This window comes from Pongo pygmaeus, chromosome 16 (assembly GCF_028885625.2).
Source record: "Pongo pygmaeus isolate AG05252 chromosome 16, NHGRI_mPonPyg2-v2.0_pri, whole genome shotgun sequence".
NCBI lineage: Eukaryota > Metazoa > Chordata > Mammalia > Primates > Hominidae > Pongo > Pongo pygmaeus.
The window spans coordinates 74,198,929-74,215,530 of record NC_072389.2 but is presented as its reverse complement, the minus strand read 5'-3'; the positions used below and the strand labels follow the sequence as shown (position 1 = coordinate 74,215,530).

Sequence of the window (16,602 nt, the reverse complement as noted above, 5' to 3'; positions counted from 1 at the left end):
AGAGGGAAGTGGAGGGCTGGGGGTGAAACAGGCAGGCACTACCAGGGGAACTGGTCCAGACCTGCTGTGAAGAGCTTCCCTCTGGGCCCTTGTGGCCTGGCGCCGTCCCCAGCCCTGTATGTAGCACAGTGCCTGGCGCACACAGCAGCTTTGCCGACTGACCTCCCAACCCTGGGTCTGGATGTCATGTCTGGTGAGCAGCAAGTTGACCATTCCGGCTGGAATGGGTGGAGGGAGGGTGCCTCGGTGGCCGATGCCTCAGGTGCTTTGAAGGAGGCAGGGAGGCCGTGGGAAGGGCCCTGGCAGCAGTGCTGACCTCTTGTCCACCCCCTGGAAGCTGCAAATTCCATTTCCTTTATGCCCCACCACCTCCCAGGCTGCAGTGGGGGATGCCTCTCCTGTGCTTTCCCCCAGCACCCAGGTTGGACCCTGAGGAGAGCAGACGCTGTGATATAAATGTTGAGCGTGATGAATCTGAACTGTCAGCCCAGCCCACCATGGCCCTGAGACTCAGTTTCCTCCCTTGTTGAACCAGGGCCACTGGTGAGGGGCTGAGAGTGCAGACTGGGAGTCAGGGGACCTTCCTAGGACACAGGCTCCCTGTGTGACCCTGGGCAAGGCACCTCCCTTAGGGTCTCAGAGTGCGTCCTCCAGGAGAGGTTGGGATCCAGCCTCAGGGACCTGTTGGTTCCACTGCCAAGATCCCTAGCCCCAAGGCAGGGAGGGGCGGACACCCGGGTAAGATGGGGTTCAGGGCTGTACTTCTGGGGCAGCTGGCCTGGCAGCTGGAGCGAGAGCTTAGTTCCTCTCTGATCCAGAGACTTAATCTCCTTGTCTCTGGATCAGCAGCCCGGGCCAGCCCCTCCCTCCCTGTGCCCCAAGCCCGTGTCCCTTCCCTTCACTCCTCCAGCCACACCCCTCCGCTCTTCCCTTCTCTCCACTGATCTACCTGTATCCAGCTAGCTCAGGCCTCATGTCCTCCATAAAGCTGTCTGTGACCCCCTCCATCCACACAGGTCCCCTTCCTTGGTTCCCTGAAGCGTGTAGTGTCTCCCATGCACCACACTCGGTGGGGTCCACTGATGCTCAGATGGCTTGAGAAGCACAAGTCTCGCTGCAAAGTTGGGCTGCTCACCCTGAACCCTAAGCCTTCTTTCCTTGGGTCCAACTGCCCTTCGCAGCTGCCCTTCCTGCCTGCTCCTCTCACTGACCACCACCCCAGGGCTCCAGTCACACCAGATGACTCTCCCTTTTCTAAGCGCACTGCATATGCATTCTCTCCAGGCCAAGCACACCGCATATACTGGGTCTCTTCCTGGGACTCCTTCTCTAACCGTTTTTCTGTCTGCCAGTGTCCTGCTTCTCCAAAGTCCAGCTAACTACCTCTTCTCCTCTCTGCACCTTGGTCAAAACTAATCTCTCTCTCTTCTCTGTGTGCATAGCCCTTTGCTTGACCTTGGTGGATGCAATGACCTCATTCTGCACCATGTTTTGGTGGGTGGGGTGGGCCCTGCCCCTCTGCCCCTCTGCCCCTCTACTAGGGGTGTTTCCAGAGCAGGAGTGAGATGAGCAGGCATCGATGAAGGGACAGGCATACTACTGGGCATAGGCTAACCTTCATCCTCATCACAACAGCCAAAGGGAGGTATCTTACTGTTTCAGAGACGAGCAAAACCGAGGCTCAGAGAGGCCAAGTGACACTCCCTTGGCCACCCAGATGGTAAATGGTGAAGCTGAGATTCCAGCCCAGGTCTACCAGATCCCACAGTTGAGCTCTTTGGACCCCAGCAGCCAGGGTGGTGCGAGGCATACCGTGGTCTCTCAGTCAGTGTGTGCAAAACTGAAGACAGTCTCTTGGCTCATGTGGCTGGGGGATGCAGCCTTATGTTTTTCTTGGACACAAACCATGGACGTCTTGTTTACAAGCTGGGGTCCTGGAGCATGAGGCACATATCAGGTTAAATAAGACACCGAGCTAGGACTGGTCAGATCCTTCTCACCCTGAGCCAGGCAGGAGAAATTAGGACCTGAGGAGGAACCTGGGTTGCCAGTGATTCCAGGAGCCCTGGTCTAATTATTCCCCCCTACATCAAGATGGGCACTGCTCATCTCCTATCTTAGCTGGGACCCTGGGTAAGACAGGAGCCGCTGGGAGAAAGCATTGGCTGTCTGTGATGAGGAAGCTTGGCAGAGCATGGGCTGTGCAGCGAGCAGGGCAGGTAAAATCCCTGCTCCTCTACTTCCTGGCTTGTGACCTACCTACCAACCCTCAGTTTGGGGGTGGCAGTGCCTGTCTCACGGAGTGGCTCTAAGAGCTAAATGTATGTGAAAGGCCCATCCCAGAGTGGGTAGAGGAGCAGCCCTGAGTTCCAGGGGCTACTACCTGCTGGCTGGCGACACCAGCTGGGGTCAGCTCTTCCCGCCACTCTCCCAGCACCTCAGCAGGCAGGGACGGAGCCAGCTGTGGTCATCGCATTCCTTCTTGGGCTCCCTGAACCCAGGAGAGAAGGATGGGCAGCACCCCCACCTGCCCTCTCTCCCACAGACCCCAGGCCTCCCGTGCTGGCCACTGGGCTCTCCAGCCTCCACCAGCTCATCTGCCTCCTTCCCAACCCAGGAAGCAACCGGTGAATTCTCTGTGTCCCCCAGCTCCAGCACCTGTGCCCTTCCTTCTGCAGCCCTGGCCTGCCTATGTCCTGACCCCTGACCACTGACCCTAATTTGGTTCTGGGGCTGCTGAAGCCTGATGGACCATCTTCACTACAGGCTCTTGCTCTCTCTGCTCCCAAGGGCACTGCCTTCACTGCTGCCACTCTCAGGAGTCCTCTGTGATGGACTATGGGCTGGTCAAGCGGACTCCACCCTTCTAGTCACCTCCTCACCACTCTCCCATGTACTAGGTACTGTGCCAGCAGACCTCACCCCCAGCGTATGAACTGATGGAGACTATTTACTGTGAATCTCTCTTTCTTTGGATAACTGATTAGATGGACTATATTAATTTACTTGTTCATTTGTTTATCTTTCATTCATCCATCTACCCACCTGTCATACAGTCATCTATTTACTTATCCATTCTTTCATTCATTCATCTATCCATCATCCATTTACTCGTTCATTTCTGTATCCATCAATGTAGTCATACACCCAACAATCCATCCATCCATCCATCCATCCATCCATCCATCCATCCAGACAGCCAGCCATCCAACAATCCATCTGTCCATCAATCCATCCATCCATCCATCCATCCATCCATCCAGCCAGCCAGCCAGCCATCCAACAATCCATCTGTCCATCAATCCATCCATCCATCCATCCATCCATCCATCCATCCAACCATCCATCCAACAATCCATCCATCCATCCATCCATCCATCCATCCATCCAACAATCCATCCATCCATCTATCCATCCAACAATCCATCCATCCATCTATCCATGCAACAATCCATCCATCCATCTATCCATCCAACAATCCATCCATCCATCCATCCATCCATCCATCCATCCATCCATCCAACAATCCATCCATCCAACAATCCATCCATCCATCTATCCATCCATCCATCCATCCATCCATCCATCCATCCATCCATCCATCCATCCAACAATCCATCCATCCATCTATCCATCCAACAATCCATCCATCCATCCATCCATCCATCCATCCATCCATCCATCCATCCACAATCCATCCATCCATCCATGCATCCATCGATCCTATCCAACACCTACTAAGCATTTATTAGGTACCAGGCCCTGTGCTGGATGCATGGGGTGCAGAACCAAATAGGCTATGGTCTCTGCTCCCAGGAGCTCACAGTCCAGTCTGGGAAGACAGAGAGACATGAGCTCTGAAGTTCGTTCCCATTCCAACATTCCTGAAAATCTGACCAGTACCCAGGCTCTGCCAGTGAGCACTAGGTAGATGCCTGTGGCCTGACTAAAAGGCTGGGATTTTCCTTTGCCTGGGAACACCAGGGGCTTAGGCTGATCCTCCTTCACCTGGGAACACCAGGCCCTCCTCACCAGCTCAGCTGAGGCTCTGAAATCTCCTCTTTCTTCCAAGCTGGTATACTGATGCTGCTTAGGAACAGTGTGGAACACATTATGGGACCCTCCCTCTGGAAGGCCACTGCCAGCGCCTCTGACCCTACCTCCACTGGTGAAAGTTGGTAGAGTCTGAGGAAGGAGTGGCCAGAACACAGTTTCAAATTTCACTTTCCCTGGATTCCTTTTTTTTTTTTTTTTTTTTGAGGCAGAGTCTTACTGTGTCACCTAGGCTGGAGTGCATGGAGTGCAGTGGCATGATCTCAGCTCACTGCAACCTCCGCCTTCCAGGTTCAAGTGATTCTCCTGCCTCAGCCTTCCAAGTAGCTGGGATTACAGGGGTGCGCCACCATGCCTGGCTAATTTTTGTATTTTTAGTAGAGATGGGGTTTCACCATGTTGGCCAAGCTGGTCTCGAACTCCTGACCTCAAATGATCCACCTGCCTCAGCCTCCCGAAGTGCTGGGATTACAGACATGTGCCACCATGCTCGAACTCTTTTTTTTTTTTTTTTTGAGACAGTGGCTCATTCTGTCACCCAAGTTGGAGTGCAGTGGCACAATCACAGCTCACTGCAGCCTTGACCTTCCAGGCTCAAGTGAACCTCCCATCTCAGCCTCCCTTGTAGCTGGGACTACAGGTGTGCACCACCACACCCAGCTAGTTTTTTTATTTTAATTCAATTTTTTGTAGAGACGGGGGTCTCACTGTGTTGCCCAGGCTGTCTCAACCTCCTGGCCTCAAGTGATCCTCCCGTCTTGGCCTCCCAAAGCACTGGGATTACAGGCGTGAACCCACTGTGCCCGGGCCACTTGCCCTGGATTCTTTATCCCCCTCTCTAAATTGTCTCTTTCCCCCTTTCCCTCCCATCTCTATTTCTCCTATCTGTTCTCTTCCTGTTCTCTCTGTCTCCTCCCTGATCTTTCTTACTTATCTCCCTTCTCCTGTTTCTTCTCTCTTCTCATTGAATGGTGGGACACATGGAGTTCAAATTTTGGGTCACCAGTGTGGGTCCTTGGAAAAATCAGGACACTTCTCTCAGCTAAGTCTCCTTTCCTAGAAACCACGACTCAGAGAGGACAAACCAGATGGTACATTTACCCTGCCCAGCCTGCAAAGAACAGGCGCTCTTTTCCTCATGCCCATCCAGTTCCTTCCTTTTCTCCCTCCCTCCTTGTTCATATTCTTTCCCTTGCCCTTCTTTAGAGAGCATAGACAAATGCTGAATCACACGCTTAATTTTTAAATTCTAATTCTCACCTACAAAAGCAACACCTCCAAGCTCAATCACACTGAAAACACAGATCTGTGGAATCCAGCAGGGATTTGCTCCCTCGGTTCTTTCCTAGCTTCCATCCCCCCCACATCGTGGGGCTTGCTGGAAAGATGACAAAGAAGAGGGAAGAAGGGCAAAGGGTGAAGGAGGAGGGGAGGGTAGGAAGAGAGGCCTCCAGAGTAAGCAGGGAGGGGCCTGAGCCCACCCTCCTCCGGGAGCACCCCTCCACTCACCGACGTGTCCTCCGAGCACGAGGCAATGATGTTGTCGATGAAGGGGTTCCATTTGATATCCAGCACATTGCCCTGGTGGCCGCAGACCTTGGGGTAGTTGGGTTCAATCCTGCCTGTCTGCAGAGGAGAAAGAGAGAGAGAGAAGGAGATTAGTTTGATGGCCCTGGGGTGGCCTTGAATGGAGCGCCTTTTTTCTGGGCCTTTCAACTGGACTGGAAGGTCCTTGAGGAATCACCTGTGTTTTATTTTTGTCTTTGGGCCCTGCTGGGCCAAGTCAGGCTGGGCCACATTGCTCTGCGGCTGTGTCCTCCCCAACACTGAATGGTGCAGGGAGGCCACACAGCCATGGTGGGGCAGGCTGCTGCTCGTTCATATACACCTCTGCAAATGAGGAAAAGGTGCCCCTGCATCAAATAAAAGTGTTTAAAGTTAAGCTGTTACTACCCACTGGAATGACCAGCCTGATGGGCAGCAGCCCTGGTGGCACACACACAGGCCCACGATCTGCCCAGTTCACGCACACCCAGACGCTGGGTGCACCTACTCTCCCTGGGGCCCACACTCCCTGCTTCCCCCAGGGCACAGTCAGGTTTGGATCAGGAGGAGGCTCTTTCCTGCTGCTCTGGGAGTCAGCGGAGAGGCCTGAATCTCTGGGTCCACCTATACACTCTTACACGAGCCATTCTCTCTACGATATGAATGAGCATCCTTGTGCAGTGTACATCTTGAACACCTGTATAAAGTGCCCTGTGGTTGAAAGCATAGTCTTCGGAGTCACACAGGCCTGTGTTTGAATTACAGCTCTGCTGCTTTTTAGCAGTGAAAGTTGTGGCCTTAGGAAAGTTAATGAACTTCTCTGAGCCTCGGTTTCCCCTCTCTAAAATGAGAACAGCAATGTCTACTTTTTAGCATTGTTGTGAAGATTATGTGAGCTAATATGCTTAGCAAAGCACTTAGTGAAGAGAATATCAGTAAATGCTCAATATATGACAGCACTTATTATTGTACAGCTTAGATGACACCTCCTCCAGAAAGTCCTCCCTGATCCCTTAGTGGGTGAAGATCTCTTCCTCTGTGCTCTCACAGCATTCTGTGCTTCCCTCCATTATAACACAACCAAGCCGGGCACGGTGGCTCACACCTGTAATCCCAGCACTTTGGGAGGCCAAGGCGGGTGGATCGCCTGAGGTCAGGAGTTTGAGACCAGCCTGGCCAACATGGAGAAACCCCGTCTCTACTAAAAATACAAAAAGTAAGCAGGCATGGTGACACACGCCTGTAATCCCAGCTACTCGGGAGGCTGAGACAGGAGAATCGCTTGAACCCAGGAGGCGGAGGTTGCAGTGAGCCAAGACTGTGCCGCTGCACTCCAGACTGGGTGACAGAGCAAGACTCTGTCTCAAAACAAACAAACAAACAAACAAATCACAACCAGATCTGATTTGCAGTTTGTTTCTGTTTGTCTGTGAGCAACTGAGCACAGAGTCTGTGTCATCCTTGTCTCTGAATCTCCAGCCCCTTACAGGTCTGGTACCCAGTAGGTGCTCAGTCCATGACTTCCTGGGAGGGGGTGAGTCCACAAAAGGATGGAACAAGGGGTGTGGATGGGTGTGGAAGAGCTGTTCCATGTTTAGTGGCTACAAAGGTGGCAGAGAAGAGAGGGGGAATAGGCAGAAGATATGCTTCCGTCTCTCAGGTCTTTTTCATGCTACTTTTTTGGGGAGTTTGGAGGAAAGGAGGCAAGGAGGTTTCTCCAGTTACGGCCCATCTGCTAACAGTGGGTAGGAGGTCAGAAGAGAGGGAAGTCTAGGAGGTTATACCGCTGTCTCCTTCAGATTCCTCATCAGAATAATAAGGAGGAGGAGAACCAATTTCTGCCAAGCCCTTGCTACTGCACATGCCTGGCACTTCCCAGTGAGATGAAGAAGAGTTATTTCAGAGTATGTGTCCTGCTGTGACCTCTTCCCCACCACTTCCTGCCTGCATCTCTGTCGGCTCATTTCCAGATCGTTTGATCTTTTGCAACAGAGCCATGGCAGGACGGGTAGAGGAAAAAACAGGACTGGAGAAAATGGCAGTGGTATGGAAGATGCAGAATGAGGCAGAGAAAGAGAGGGGAGAAAAGCCTCAGAGGCTGGACTCAGGAGAATTTCACTGATGTTGTATGTTGTGGGAAAATTAGAGGATAGAGAAAAAGGATTTGGAGAGTGTTGATATCAGTTACAAATGGGCTTCCTTTCAATATTCTATGAAAGATGCAGTTAGGTTTAGAATATATTTTAAATTACTTTTGGGCTGTTAGAATATAATTTTTTAGGCCAGGCACGGTGGATCATGCCTGTAATCCCAGTACTTTGAGAGGCTGAGATGGGTGGATCACCTGAGGTCAGGCGTCTGAGACCAGTCTGGCCAACGTGGAGAAACCCCATCTCTACTAAAAATACAAAACTTAGCCAGGCATGGTGGTGGGCACCAAGTAATCCCAGCTACTTGGGAGGCTGAGCCACGAGAATCACTTGAACCTAGGAGGCGAGGGTTGCAGGGAGCTGATATCACACCACTGCACTCCTGCCTGGGCGACAGAGTGAGACTCTGTCTTCAAAAAAAAAAAGGAAAGTTTTTAAATTTTAATGTTAATTTTTTTTAATTTATTTGCTTTTGAGACAGAGTCTCACTCTGTCACCCAGGCTGGAGTGCAGTGGTGTGATCTTGGCTCACTGCAACCTCTGCCTCCCGGGTTCAAGCGATTCTCCTGTCTCAGCCTCCTAAGTAGCTGGGACTACAGGTGTCAGCCATCATGCCCAGCTAATTTTTATATTTTTAGTAGAGATGGGGTTTCCCTGTGTTGGCTGGTCTTGAACTCCTGACCTCAGGTGATCTGCCTGCTTTGGCCTTCCAAAGCCGTGAGCCATTAAGCCCAGCTGAATATGATTTTTTTAAAATGAGACTCTAAGCAGAAGCTGGGTCACATGTGACTCTGAGATTTATTAGGGTTACACATGTTATCTTTAACTCTGGAAACAACCCTGTTAATTAAGTATGAGGAAATTAAGGCCCAGAGAGGTTAAGCTACTTGCCCAAGGTCAAGCAGCTGAAAGCAAAGCTGGGATTTCCACACAGGTGTGATTCTCAAAAGTGAGTGTTCTTGAACCCTACTGGTCATTGTTAGCCAGCTCCCCTCCTGCAGCTCAGACTTTTCATGGGCAGACAGGCCCTGCATCATCTGCTTCCACAGCTCACTTACTCTCTGACAGAGTCATTCCTTCCATCTGATCGCAAAAGCTGCATTGGAGTGTTCCCTGAGCAGAGCTGTGTGCATTAAGTGTTTGGCACCCAGCCCAGCCCAGGCAAATCTGAGAGGCACCGAACCAGTCAATAGGTGGCCAGTCAATAGGTGGCCATCAGATAACAGGAGCTTCTAGCCAGCAGCCCACGGGTGATACACTGGAGGGGCAGGTTAGGCAACATCACCAGAACCTATTCAGAACAGAGAGGAGCCTATTTAGAAGAAGGAGTGGCCAGAGCCCTGCACTCGGGAAGGAGATAAGTCTTTCTAGAGACTGCTGAGCTCCATTGCTTAAAAAAAAAAGTTTGAAAACCACTTTTCTTTTTTTTTTTTTTGAGACGGAGTCTCGCTGTCGCCCAGGCTGGAGTGCAGCAGCACAATCTCGGCTCACTGCAGGCTCCGCCCCCCGGGGTTCACGCCATTCTCCTGCCTCAGCCTCTCGAGTAGCTGGGACCACAGGCGCCCGCCACCTCGCCCGGCTAATTTTTTGTATTTTTAGTAGAGACGGGGTTTCACCGTGTTAGCCAGGATGGTCTCTATCTCCTGACCTCGTGATCCGCCCGCCTCGGCCTCCCAAAGTGCTGGGATTACAGGCATGAGCCACCGCGCCTGGCCGAAAACCACTTTTCTGTAGAGACATCAAGCAAATTTTAAAATGCAATTATTAACTCCAAGAAAACATGTTGTCTGAGAAAGCTAATGTAGGCTGGGCACAGTGGCTCACACCTGTAATCCCAACACTTTGGGAGGCCAAGGCAGGTGGATCGTTTAAGCCCAGCAGTTCGAGACCAGCCTGGGAAACATGCCAAAATTCCACCTTTACAAAACATATACCAAAAAAAATTAGCTGGGAGTAGTGGCACACACCTAGAGTCCCAGCTACTTGGGAGGCTGAGGTGGGAGGATCGCTTGAGCCCAGGAGGCCTAGGCTGCAATAAGTCATGATGAGGCCACTCTCTTCCAGCCTGGATGACCGAGTGAGACCCTGTCTCAAAAAAAAAAAAAAAAGAAAGCTAACGTGATCACATTGCTTAATGCTTTATGTACAATATTTACATGATTGTAATAATGTAAAACCTGAATATTTATATCTTAAACAAGAATCGTGCTATGCTGTACTGGGAACACAGAGGCAAGGAAAGTGTGTATGTGTGTATAGTAAGAAGGGAGACAGAGCTGGAAAAAAGCTAGAGCTTCATTTTCCATAATAGGGAGCCAATAGGCCATGTCTAATATTTGAAAATCAAGATGCAGTGGTAAAAGCATGTAATTAAGAAATATGGGGGTAAGTGCAAAAAGAAACAGCTAAAACCAGAGTAGGAAATGCAGGCGTATCACAAGACAGGACAGGGATTGTGGCTCTAGGCAGTGGTGGGCTGTAGATGATTAACAACTGGGTCTCCAGAGAAAAAAAGGCCCTGATTCATAGCGTTTGCCAATTTTGTTAGTGTAAATATTCCCACGATCACTGATTTCAGGCTAATGCCACCAAATACAGAGATAGAAGAGGCCCTCGGCACACTATTATAGAATATTTCCACTATGCAAATGTAATAGGCACAGATAACCTCAAGAACACAGATAATAGTGAAATAATTGGGAAGTAATACATTTTTAATATTTAGTACTTCTGCTTTTACTATAACTTAATTGTAAGTTTATCCAATGTAATTTATAATAATGGCTCTGTTTAACAACCAGCTTGTAAAACTCCTAAATTCCTAAAAATTTTACCAGTAGGCTCTCATGAGCCAGCACAAGCCAACCCCAGCACATCACTTTGCAGTGCTACAGGCCGTAGAGTATTATTAGACCTTCTGACCTCTGCACATTTATTACTTTAACAAACATAAAAATTAAAGAACAAACAAAATGCCTCTGCCAAATGTTCTAAAGGAAGCTGATTGTAAATTTTTTAAAAATGTGAACAATCTTCTCCCCAAGTCCCACGTATGCCTCTGTTGTACAAGTTACTGTTTCTGTATAGGGAGTGTGACCGGAGACCAAACTTGGTTCTGTCTGTTGCTAAAGCCTGGCTCCTAACTGCTACACAATACTGTTTTCTCATGCTTCATACTAATACACTAATACACTAACACCAACACTAACACATGGCTACTGATAATATAATAGCATATTAATATAAACACATTTATATGGATTTACAAATATAATCAAATTTAATCCTCATAACAAGCCCATTTTACAACTAAGAAAACAAAGATTTAGCGAGCTTCTATGGAGTCAAGATTTTTCAGTGTTACATGACTGTACAATGACTGTTTAGAGGGTTGGCTCACAGAATTGTCCCAGGGGTAGGGTTCTCAGAGGTCCAGGGCTCTAACGTGCCATCTGGTTAGAGAACCTCAGAGAACTTCAGTCTCAACAGACCTGGGGCAGAGACCTTGCTGCCTGGGGTGGAGGGTGGAGGAAGAGACCTATTCTTTGGAGTCTATAACCCTTAGGGAGATCTTCACCCTGTTCTTGTGGGCATTATCCTGGAGGGCTCACAGAACAAGTCCAGCCCTTCTTTGCTGGGACAGACCTTCAATGTCAAATGTTGAATGGCAGCTGTTGTGTACCCTGAGTCTTCCCAAGGAAGAGCTCGGGGCTGGGGATCAGGTTGTATCTCAAATACACCCTGTGTGCCAATGCCAACGGACAGAGTTATTGGCAGATAGGGTGTCTTTGAGATACAACCTGATCCCAAGCCCCAGGAGAGGGGCATGGACGCCCTGCTCCAGGATGAGTGGGAGTGTGAAGTAGGGCAACTTCTCCGGAGATCCATTTGACAGAACTTCTCCAACACTTTTAAAAGGTTCATGACCTTTGACCAATAATTCTGCTTCAGGAATTTACCCCAGGGAAATCAACAGAGAAGCACACTAAAACAGTCACTGCCATGTTATTTATCATAGGGACAGCAATGGGGACATTGTCAAAATAAATTACAGTACACCCATATAATGGAATATTCTGAGGTCATTTAAGATCATATATTCAAAGAGTATTTAGTGGCATGAGCATTGCTAAAGATCTACACTTAGTAAAACAGAATCAAGTTCTATACAGTTTGAGTATCCCATATCCAAAGTGCTTGGGACCAGAAGTATTTCAGATTTTGATTTTTTTTTTCAGATTTTGAAATATTTGCATTTTACTTACTGGTCGAGCATCCCAGATCTGAAAATCCAAAATCTAAAGTGCTTCAAAGAGCATTTACTTTGAGCATCATGTTGGTGATCAACAAGTTTCAGATTTTGGAGCATTTTGGATTTTGGGTTTTTGGATTTAGAATGCTCAACCTGCATATAAAAGGATCCCTATCTAAAAAAACCAATCTATAAGAAAATACATCAGAATGCTAATAGTGACAACATCTGAATATTTGAATATTATTAGCAGCTTCCAATTCTAACAAACATATAAAACTGTTATTAAAAAACAGATATTATTACAGAAAACACACCTCCCATAGCCTTGATTGAAAAATATTCCTCTCTGGTTTCAAGCAAACAGGTCTTAAAGAAATAGTATGCAGACTGGTGCCTACCAGATTTGCATGTTTCAAAAGCTTTTGTGCAACATAAATGTATTTGTTCATACAGGTTTCTCTACACCCTTGTTACCACATGGATGGTCTGGAGGGTGCTATGGCTTGAATATGTTCCCCAGAGTTCATGTGTTGGAAACTTAGTCTCCAATGCTACAGTGTTGGGAAGTGGTTATAAGAGGTGATTAGGTCATGAGGGCTGTGCCCTCATGCATGGATTAATGTCTTTATCTTGAGAGTGGGTTAGTTACTGTGAGTGGGTTTGTTATAAAAGTGAGTTTGGTCTTCTCTTGCTCTATCTCTCTTGCCCTCCACCTTCTGCCATGGGATGTCACAGCAGGAAGGTCCTTGCCAGATGCCTGCATCATGCTCTTTGACTTCCCAGCTTCCAGAACCGTAAGCCAAACAAATTTCTGTTTATTGTAAATGTGCCCAGCAACATAAAACAGAATAAGACCAGGGAAAACACATCTTTGAAATTAAATAAAATTATATAATTAATTGAAAGTGCATTTCTGTGTGTGTGTGTGTGTGTGTGTGTGTGTGTGTGTGTGTGTGTGGCATGCACTCAGGCAGCCATGGCCGGGCCCTCCCTTGGAAAGGCTGGCAGCATGGTGAGTCCACGGGTGTGGCTCACCCAGCAGGCTGTCCAGGGGAGCAGTGGGTGCTCTCAACCCCTGTCCAGGATTTATCTGAACCCAGTGAACTGACTGGGGATGAGACAGTTTCAAACCAACCTGCATTGCAGCTTCAGCTTCCTAGATTCTCCCATCACTGCAGAGCTGAATTTTGTACATGGAAGCAAAATGTTTTCTTACCTAGAGAATCAGCTTAGCGAGGCAGAAAGAACAGACTGAGCAGGAGGTAGGATTTCCACACCCAGTTCTGGCACTCACTGGCCCAGTGACCTTGAACATAACCCCTGGCCTCTCTGGGCTTCCCAGATTCCCAGACCCTGGTTTGATACCCTTGCTGCTTTTTCATGGCTCCCCTTTTTACTTTATGAAGCAAGACACACCTGCAACCACAGAGTGCCATGCTTCCGGTGTACCAGCACAGAACACAGGAATCCACATTGAGTCCACATGAGAAAGATGTGGGATGGCAATGCCAGAACAACCATGAAGAAGGCAATAGTGATAACCAAAGACTATTTGATGAGTGAGTGCAAAGTGCCAGGCCTTGTGTTAAGCAATTTTTTCATTTTTTTATTTTCATTTTTTTTTTGAGACAGAGTTTCACTCTTGTTGCGCAGGCTGGGGTGCAATGGTGCGATCTCGGCTCATGGCAACCTCTGCCTCCTGGGTTCAAGCGATTCTCCTGCCTCAGCCTCCCAAGTAGCTGGGATTACAGGTATGTGCCACTGTGCCCAGCTAATTTTTGTATTTTTAGTAGAGATGGGGTTTCACCATGTTGGCAGGCTGGTCTCGAACTCCTGACCTCAGGTGATTCACCCGCCTCAACCTCGCAAAGTGCTGGGATTACAGGCGTAAGCCACTGTACCTGGCAGAGTTAAGCAATTTATATACATTTAAAAATTTAATCCTTGTAACGACCCTATAAGGTTTTATTAAATCCTTATAGCCCTCTGGTAACAGTTCATTTTATGGATGAGACACTGAGCTCTGGGAGGCGACTTGCCCAAGGTGACTTGTCTGGGAAGTGAGGAGCTATCACCTGCACTTGGCTGTCTGCCTCTAAGGCATCTCTGCTATGCTGGCTTCTGTTTCAGGATGTAGATGAGACACCAAGTAAACCAGGGAGGAAAGTCGTTAGAAATCAGTGTAGGAAGCCGGGCGTGGTGGCTCACTCCTATAATCCCAGCACTTTGGGAGGCTGAGGCGGGCAGATCACCTGAGATCGGGAGTTCGAGACCAGCCTGGCCAACATGGAGAAACCCCGTCTCTATTAAAAATACAAAATTAGCCGGGCGTGGTGGCACATGCCTATAATCCCAGCTACTTGGGAGGCTGAGGCAGGAGAATCGCTTGACTCGGGAGGTGGAGGTTGCGATGAGCCAAGGTTGCGCCATTGCACTCCAGCCTGGGCAACAGGAGTAAAACTCCGTCTAAAAAAAAAAAAAAAGAAAAAATCAGAAGTAGGCGCTCAACATTTCTAGTGCGGTTCCCACAACCGGTTGGCGGCAGCTCAGTTGTGAAGCCCCTTAGATTTGTTCTTGGAGACCCTCCCTTCCTACTCTTTTTCTCACTCAGTCTCTCTCCTCCGCCTAGAGCTTGCCAAACTTGGCTATATTTTAGAATCACCTGGGAGTTTAAATAATCCCAATGCCCAGTGAGCAATATCAGCTTAATTATCAGTTAAATTATCAATAAAATAAAGTGGTTGATTAATTAATCAAACAATTAAATATCAATTTAATCCCAATATCCGAGAGGCAGGAGCCAGGCATTGGTATTTTTAACAGGTTTCCCAAACTGATTTCAATGAGCAGCAAAGATTGGGAACCACTACCCTAGAGGCTCCATAGCCTGCTGGGGCCTGGGCCTCCTGCCTCCTGGAGCAACTGAAATACTTGTGCATTCTAAGAGTTAGCAGCTGAAGGTTAGTCTTGTCTCACATTAGGGAGGGTGAGCAATTAAAAATATTATCAGCTGGGCACAGTGTCTCACGCCTGTAATCCCAGCACTTTGGGAGGCCAAGGTGGACAGATCACCCGACCTCAGGAGTGTGAGACCAGCCTGGGCAACATGGTGAAATTCCATCTCTACTAAAAATACAAAAATTAGCTGCATGTGGTAACACGTGCCTGTAATCCCAGCTACTTGGGAGGCTGAAGCATGAGAATTGCTTGAACCCAGGAGGAGGAGGTTGAAGTGAGCCGAGATTGCACCCCTTCACTCCAGCCTGGGCAAAAAAGTGAGACTGTCTCCCGAAACAAAATTAAGAACATTATCATGCACATTTAATACAGGCTTATTTGTAGAAACCACAAGTAAAGCAAATAGGAAGACAGAAGTCACATTAGGTGATGAGCATGTAAAGGAGAACCCAGGGCAGTGGATCATGCTGAACCCAGCAGATGGGTGATTTACTGCTGGAATCCCAAGCCTCAGTATGAAAGATGTTTTTTCATGGGCCACCCCCATCATCACTTTCCCTCACTGTGTGCTGCCCCATGCATCCCAGACCATCTGATTAGGTTGCTTATAGTCTTCTTGGCTCTCTCTTCTGTGACTGGAAGTTGATATTAAAAGAGAGAGAGTCATTATAAAACAGGTATTGTAGTCCTTCTCTCCCAGAGTCCTGGGCAGAGATCAGGCTCCCTGTGTCCCAGGCTCCTGGGCCTGAAAGAGGCTTTGCCCCCAACTCACATTTGCACAACCCTCAACACTTGCACAGACATTATCTTAATTAGTGTTACCCAGAGAAACTAAATAAGGACACTTGCCCCTGGTCACACCACTTGGCAGTGACAGAACCAGAATGAGTTTATGCAGGTTCAGAGCTCTGAGTACCACTGTGGGACGGGAGGCGGTCTCATGTTCCTAAACATGGATGTCCTTCATCCAAAGTGCTGCCTGCTCCACCGCAGGGTGTTCCCTATTTTCCAGTGACTGTCGCCAACATACACATGTATATGCTTGCATGTGCAAGTGAACACACACACACACACACACACACACGTGCACGCCATACAAGCTCCTCTCCTGTGGTCCTTTCTGCCCTGGCCTCTGGCTGTGTTCTTTCTCTCCCTCCATCCCAATCAAGACCTACTTGTCTCATGTCCCCTATTTCAGGACCCTGCTTGCTTTGGCCAATTAATCAAGTAAGCAAAAGCCTTCCAAGGAGGACTGGGGGACATTGGGTTAGTCCATTTCTCCTTGCGGGTCATCTATGTACATATTGACAGAAGCCTTTTAGAGAAAGCTGCTTGGCCCAAAAGTGTAATCTCCTGGGGTTTTTAGACTCTCAGGCAGACTTCTAGGACATCTATTTTGAGTCAAGGGCTTTATTCACTCTAGAGCTGGCAGGATTTCTGAAGTGGGCCCACTGGTTTATCTCCTTCCCTGTAATGTCTGCTCTTTTCAGTTCTCTCTCCAATCCACCTTACACACTGTTGCCTAATTTTCCTAGGATGCAGCTCTGATGAAATAACTCCCATGCTCCAAAATCTTCAATGGCTACCTACTACCTAGACCTTATAAGCCAAACTCCTTATCCAGGCATCAGAGCTGTTGTC

At 48.5% G+C, this 16,602-nt stretch overlaps 1 protein-coding gene across 2 annotated transcripts in view; it reads right to left on the bottom strand.

Moving 5' to 3' along the window:
- The window catches only part of CORO2B (coronin 2B), a 149,474-nt gene that overhangs the window by 27,228 nt on the left and 105,644 nt on the right, over window positions 1-16,602 (bottom strand). For both annotated transcript variants that reach the window (XM_054451389.2, XM_054451390.2), the window contains one exon: window positions 5,563-5,679. In XM_054451389.2, the coding sequence (XP_054307364.1) occupies window positions 5,563-5,679 (117 nt within the window). The remainder of the gene's footprint in view (window positions 1-5,562; window positions 5,680-16,602) is intronic.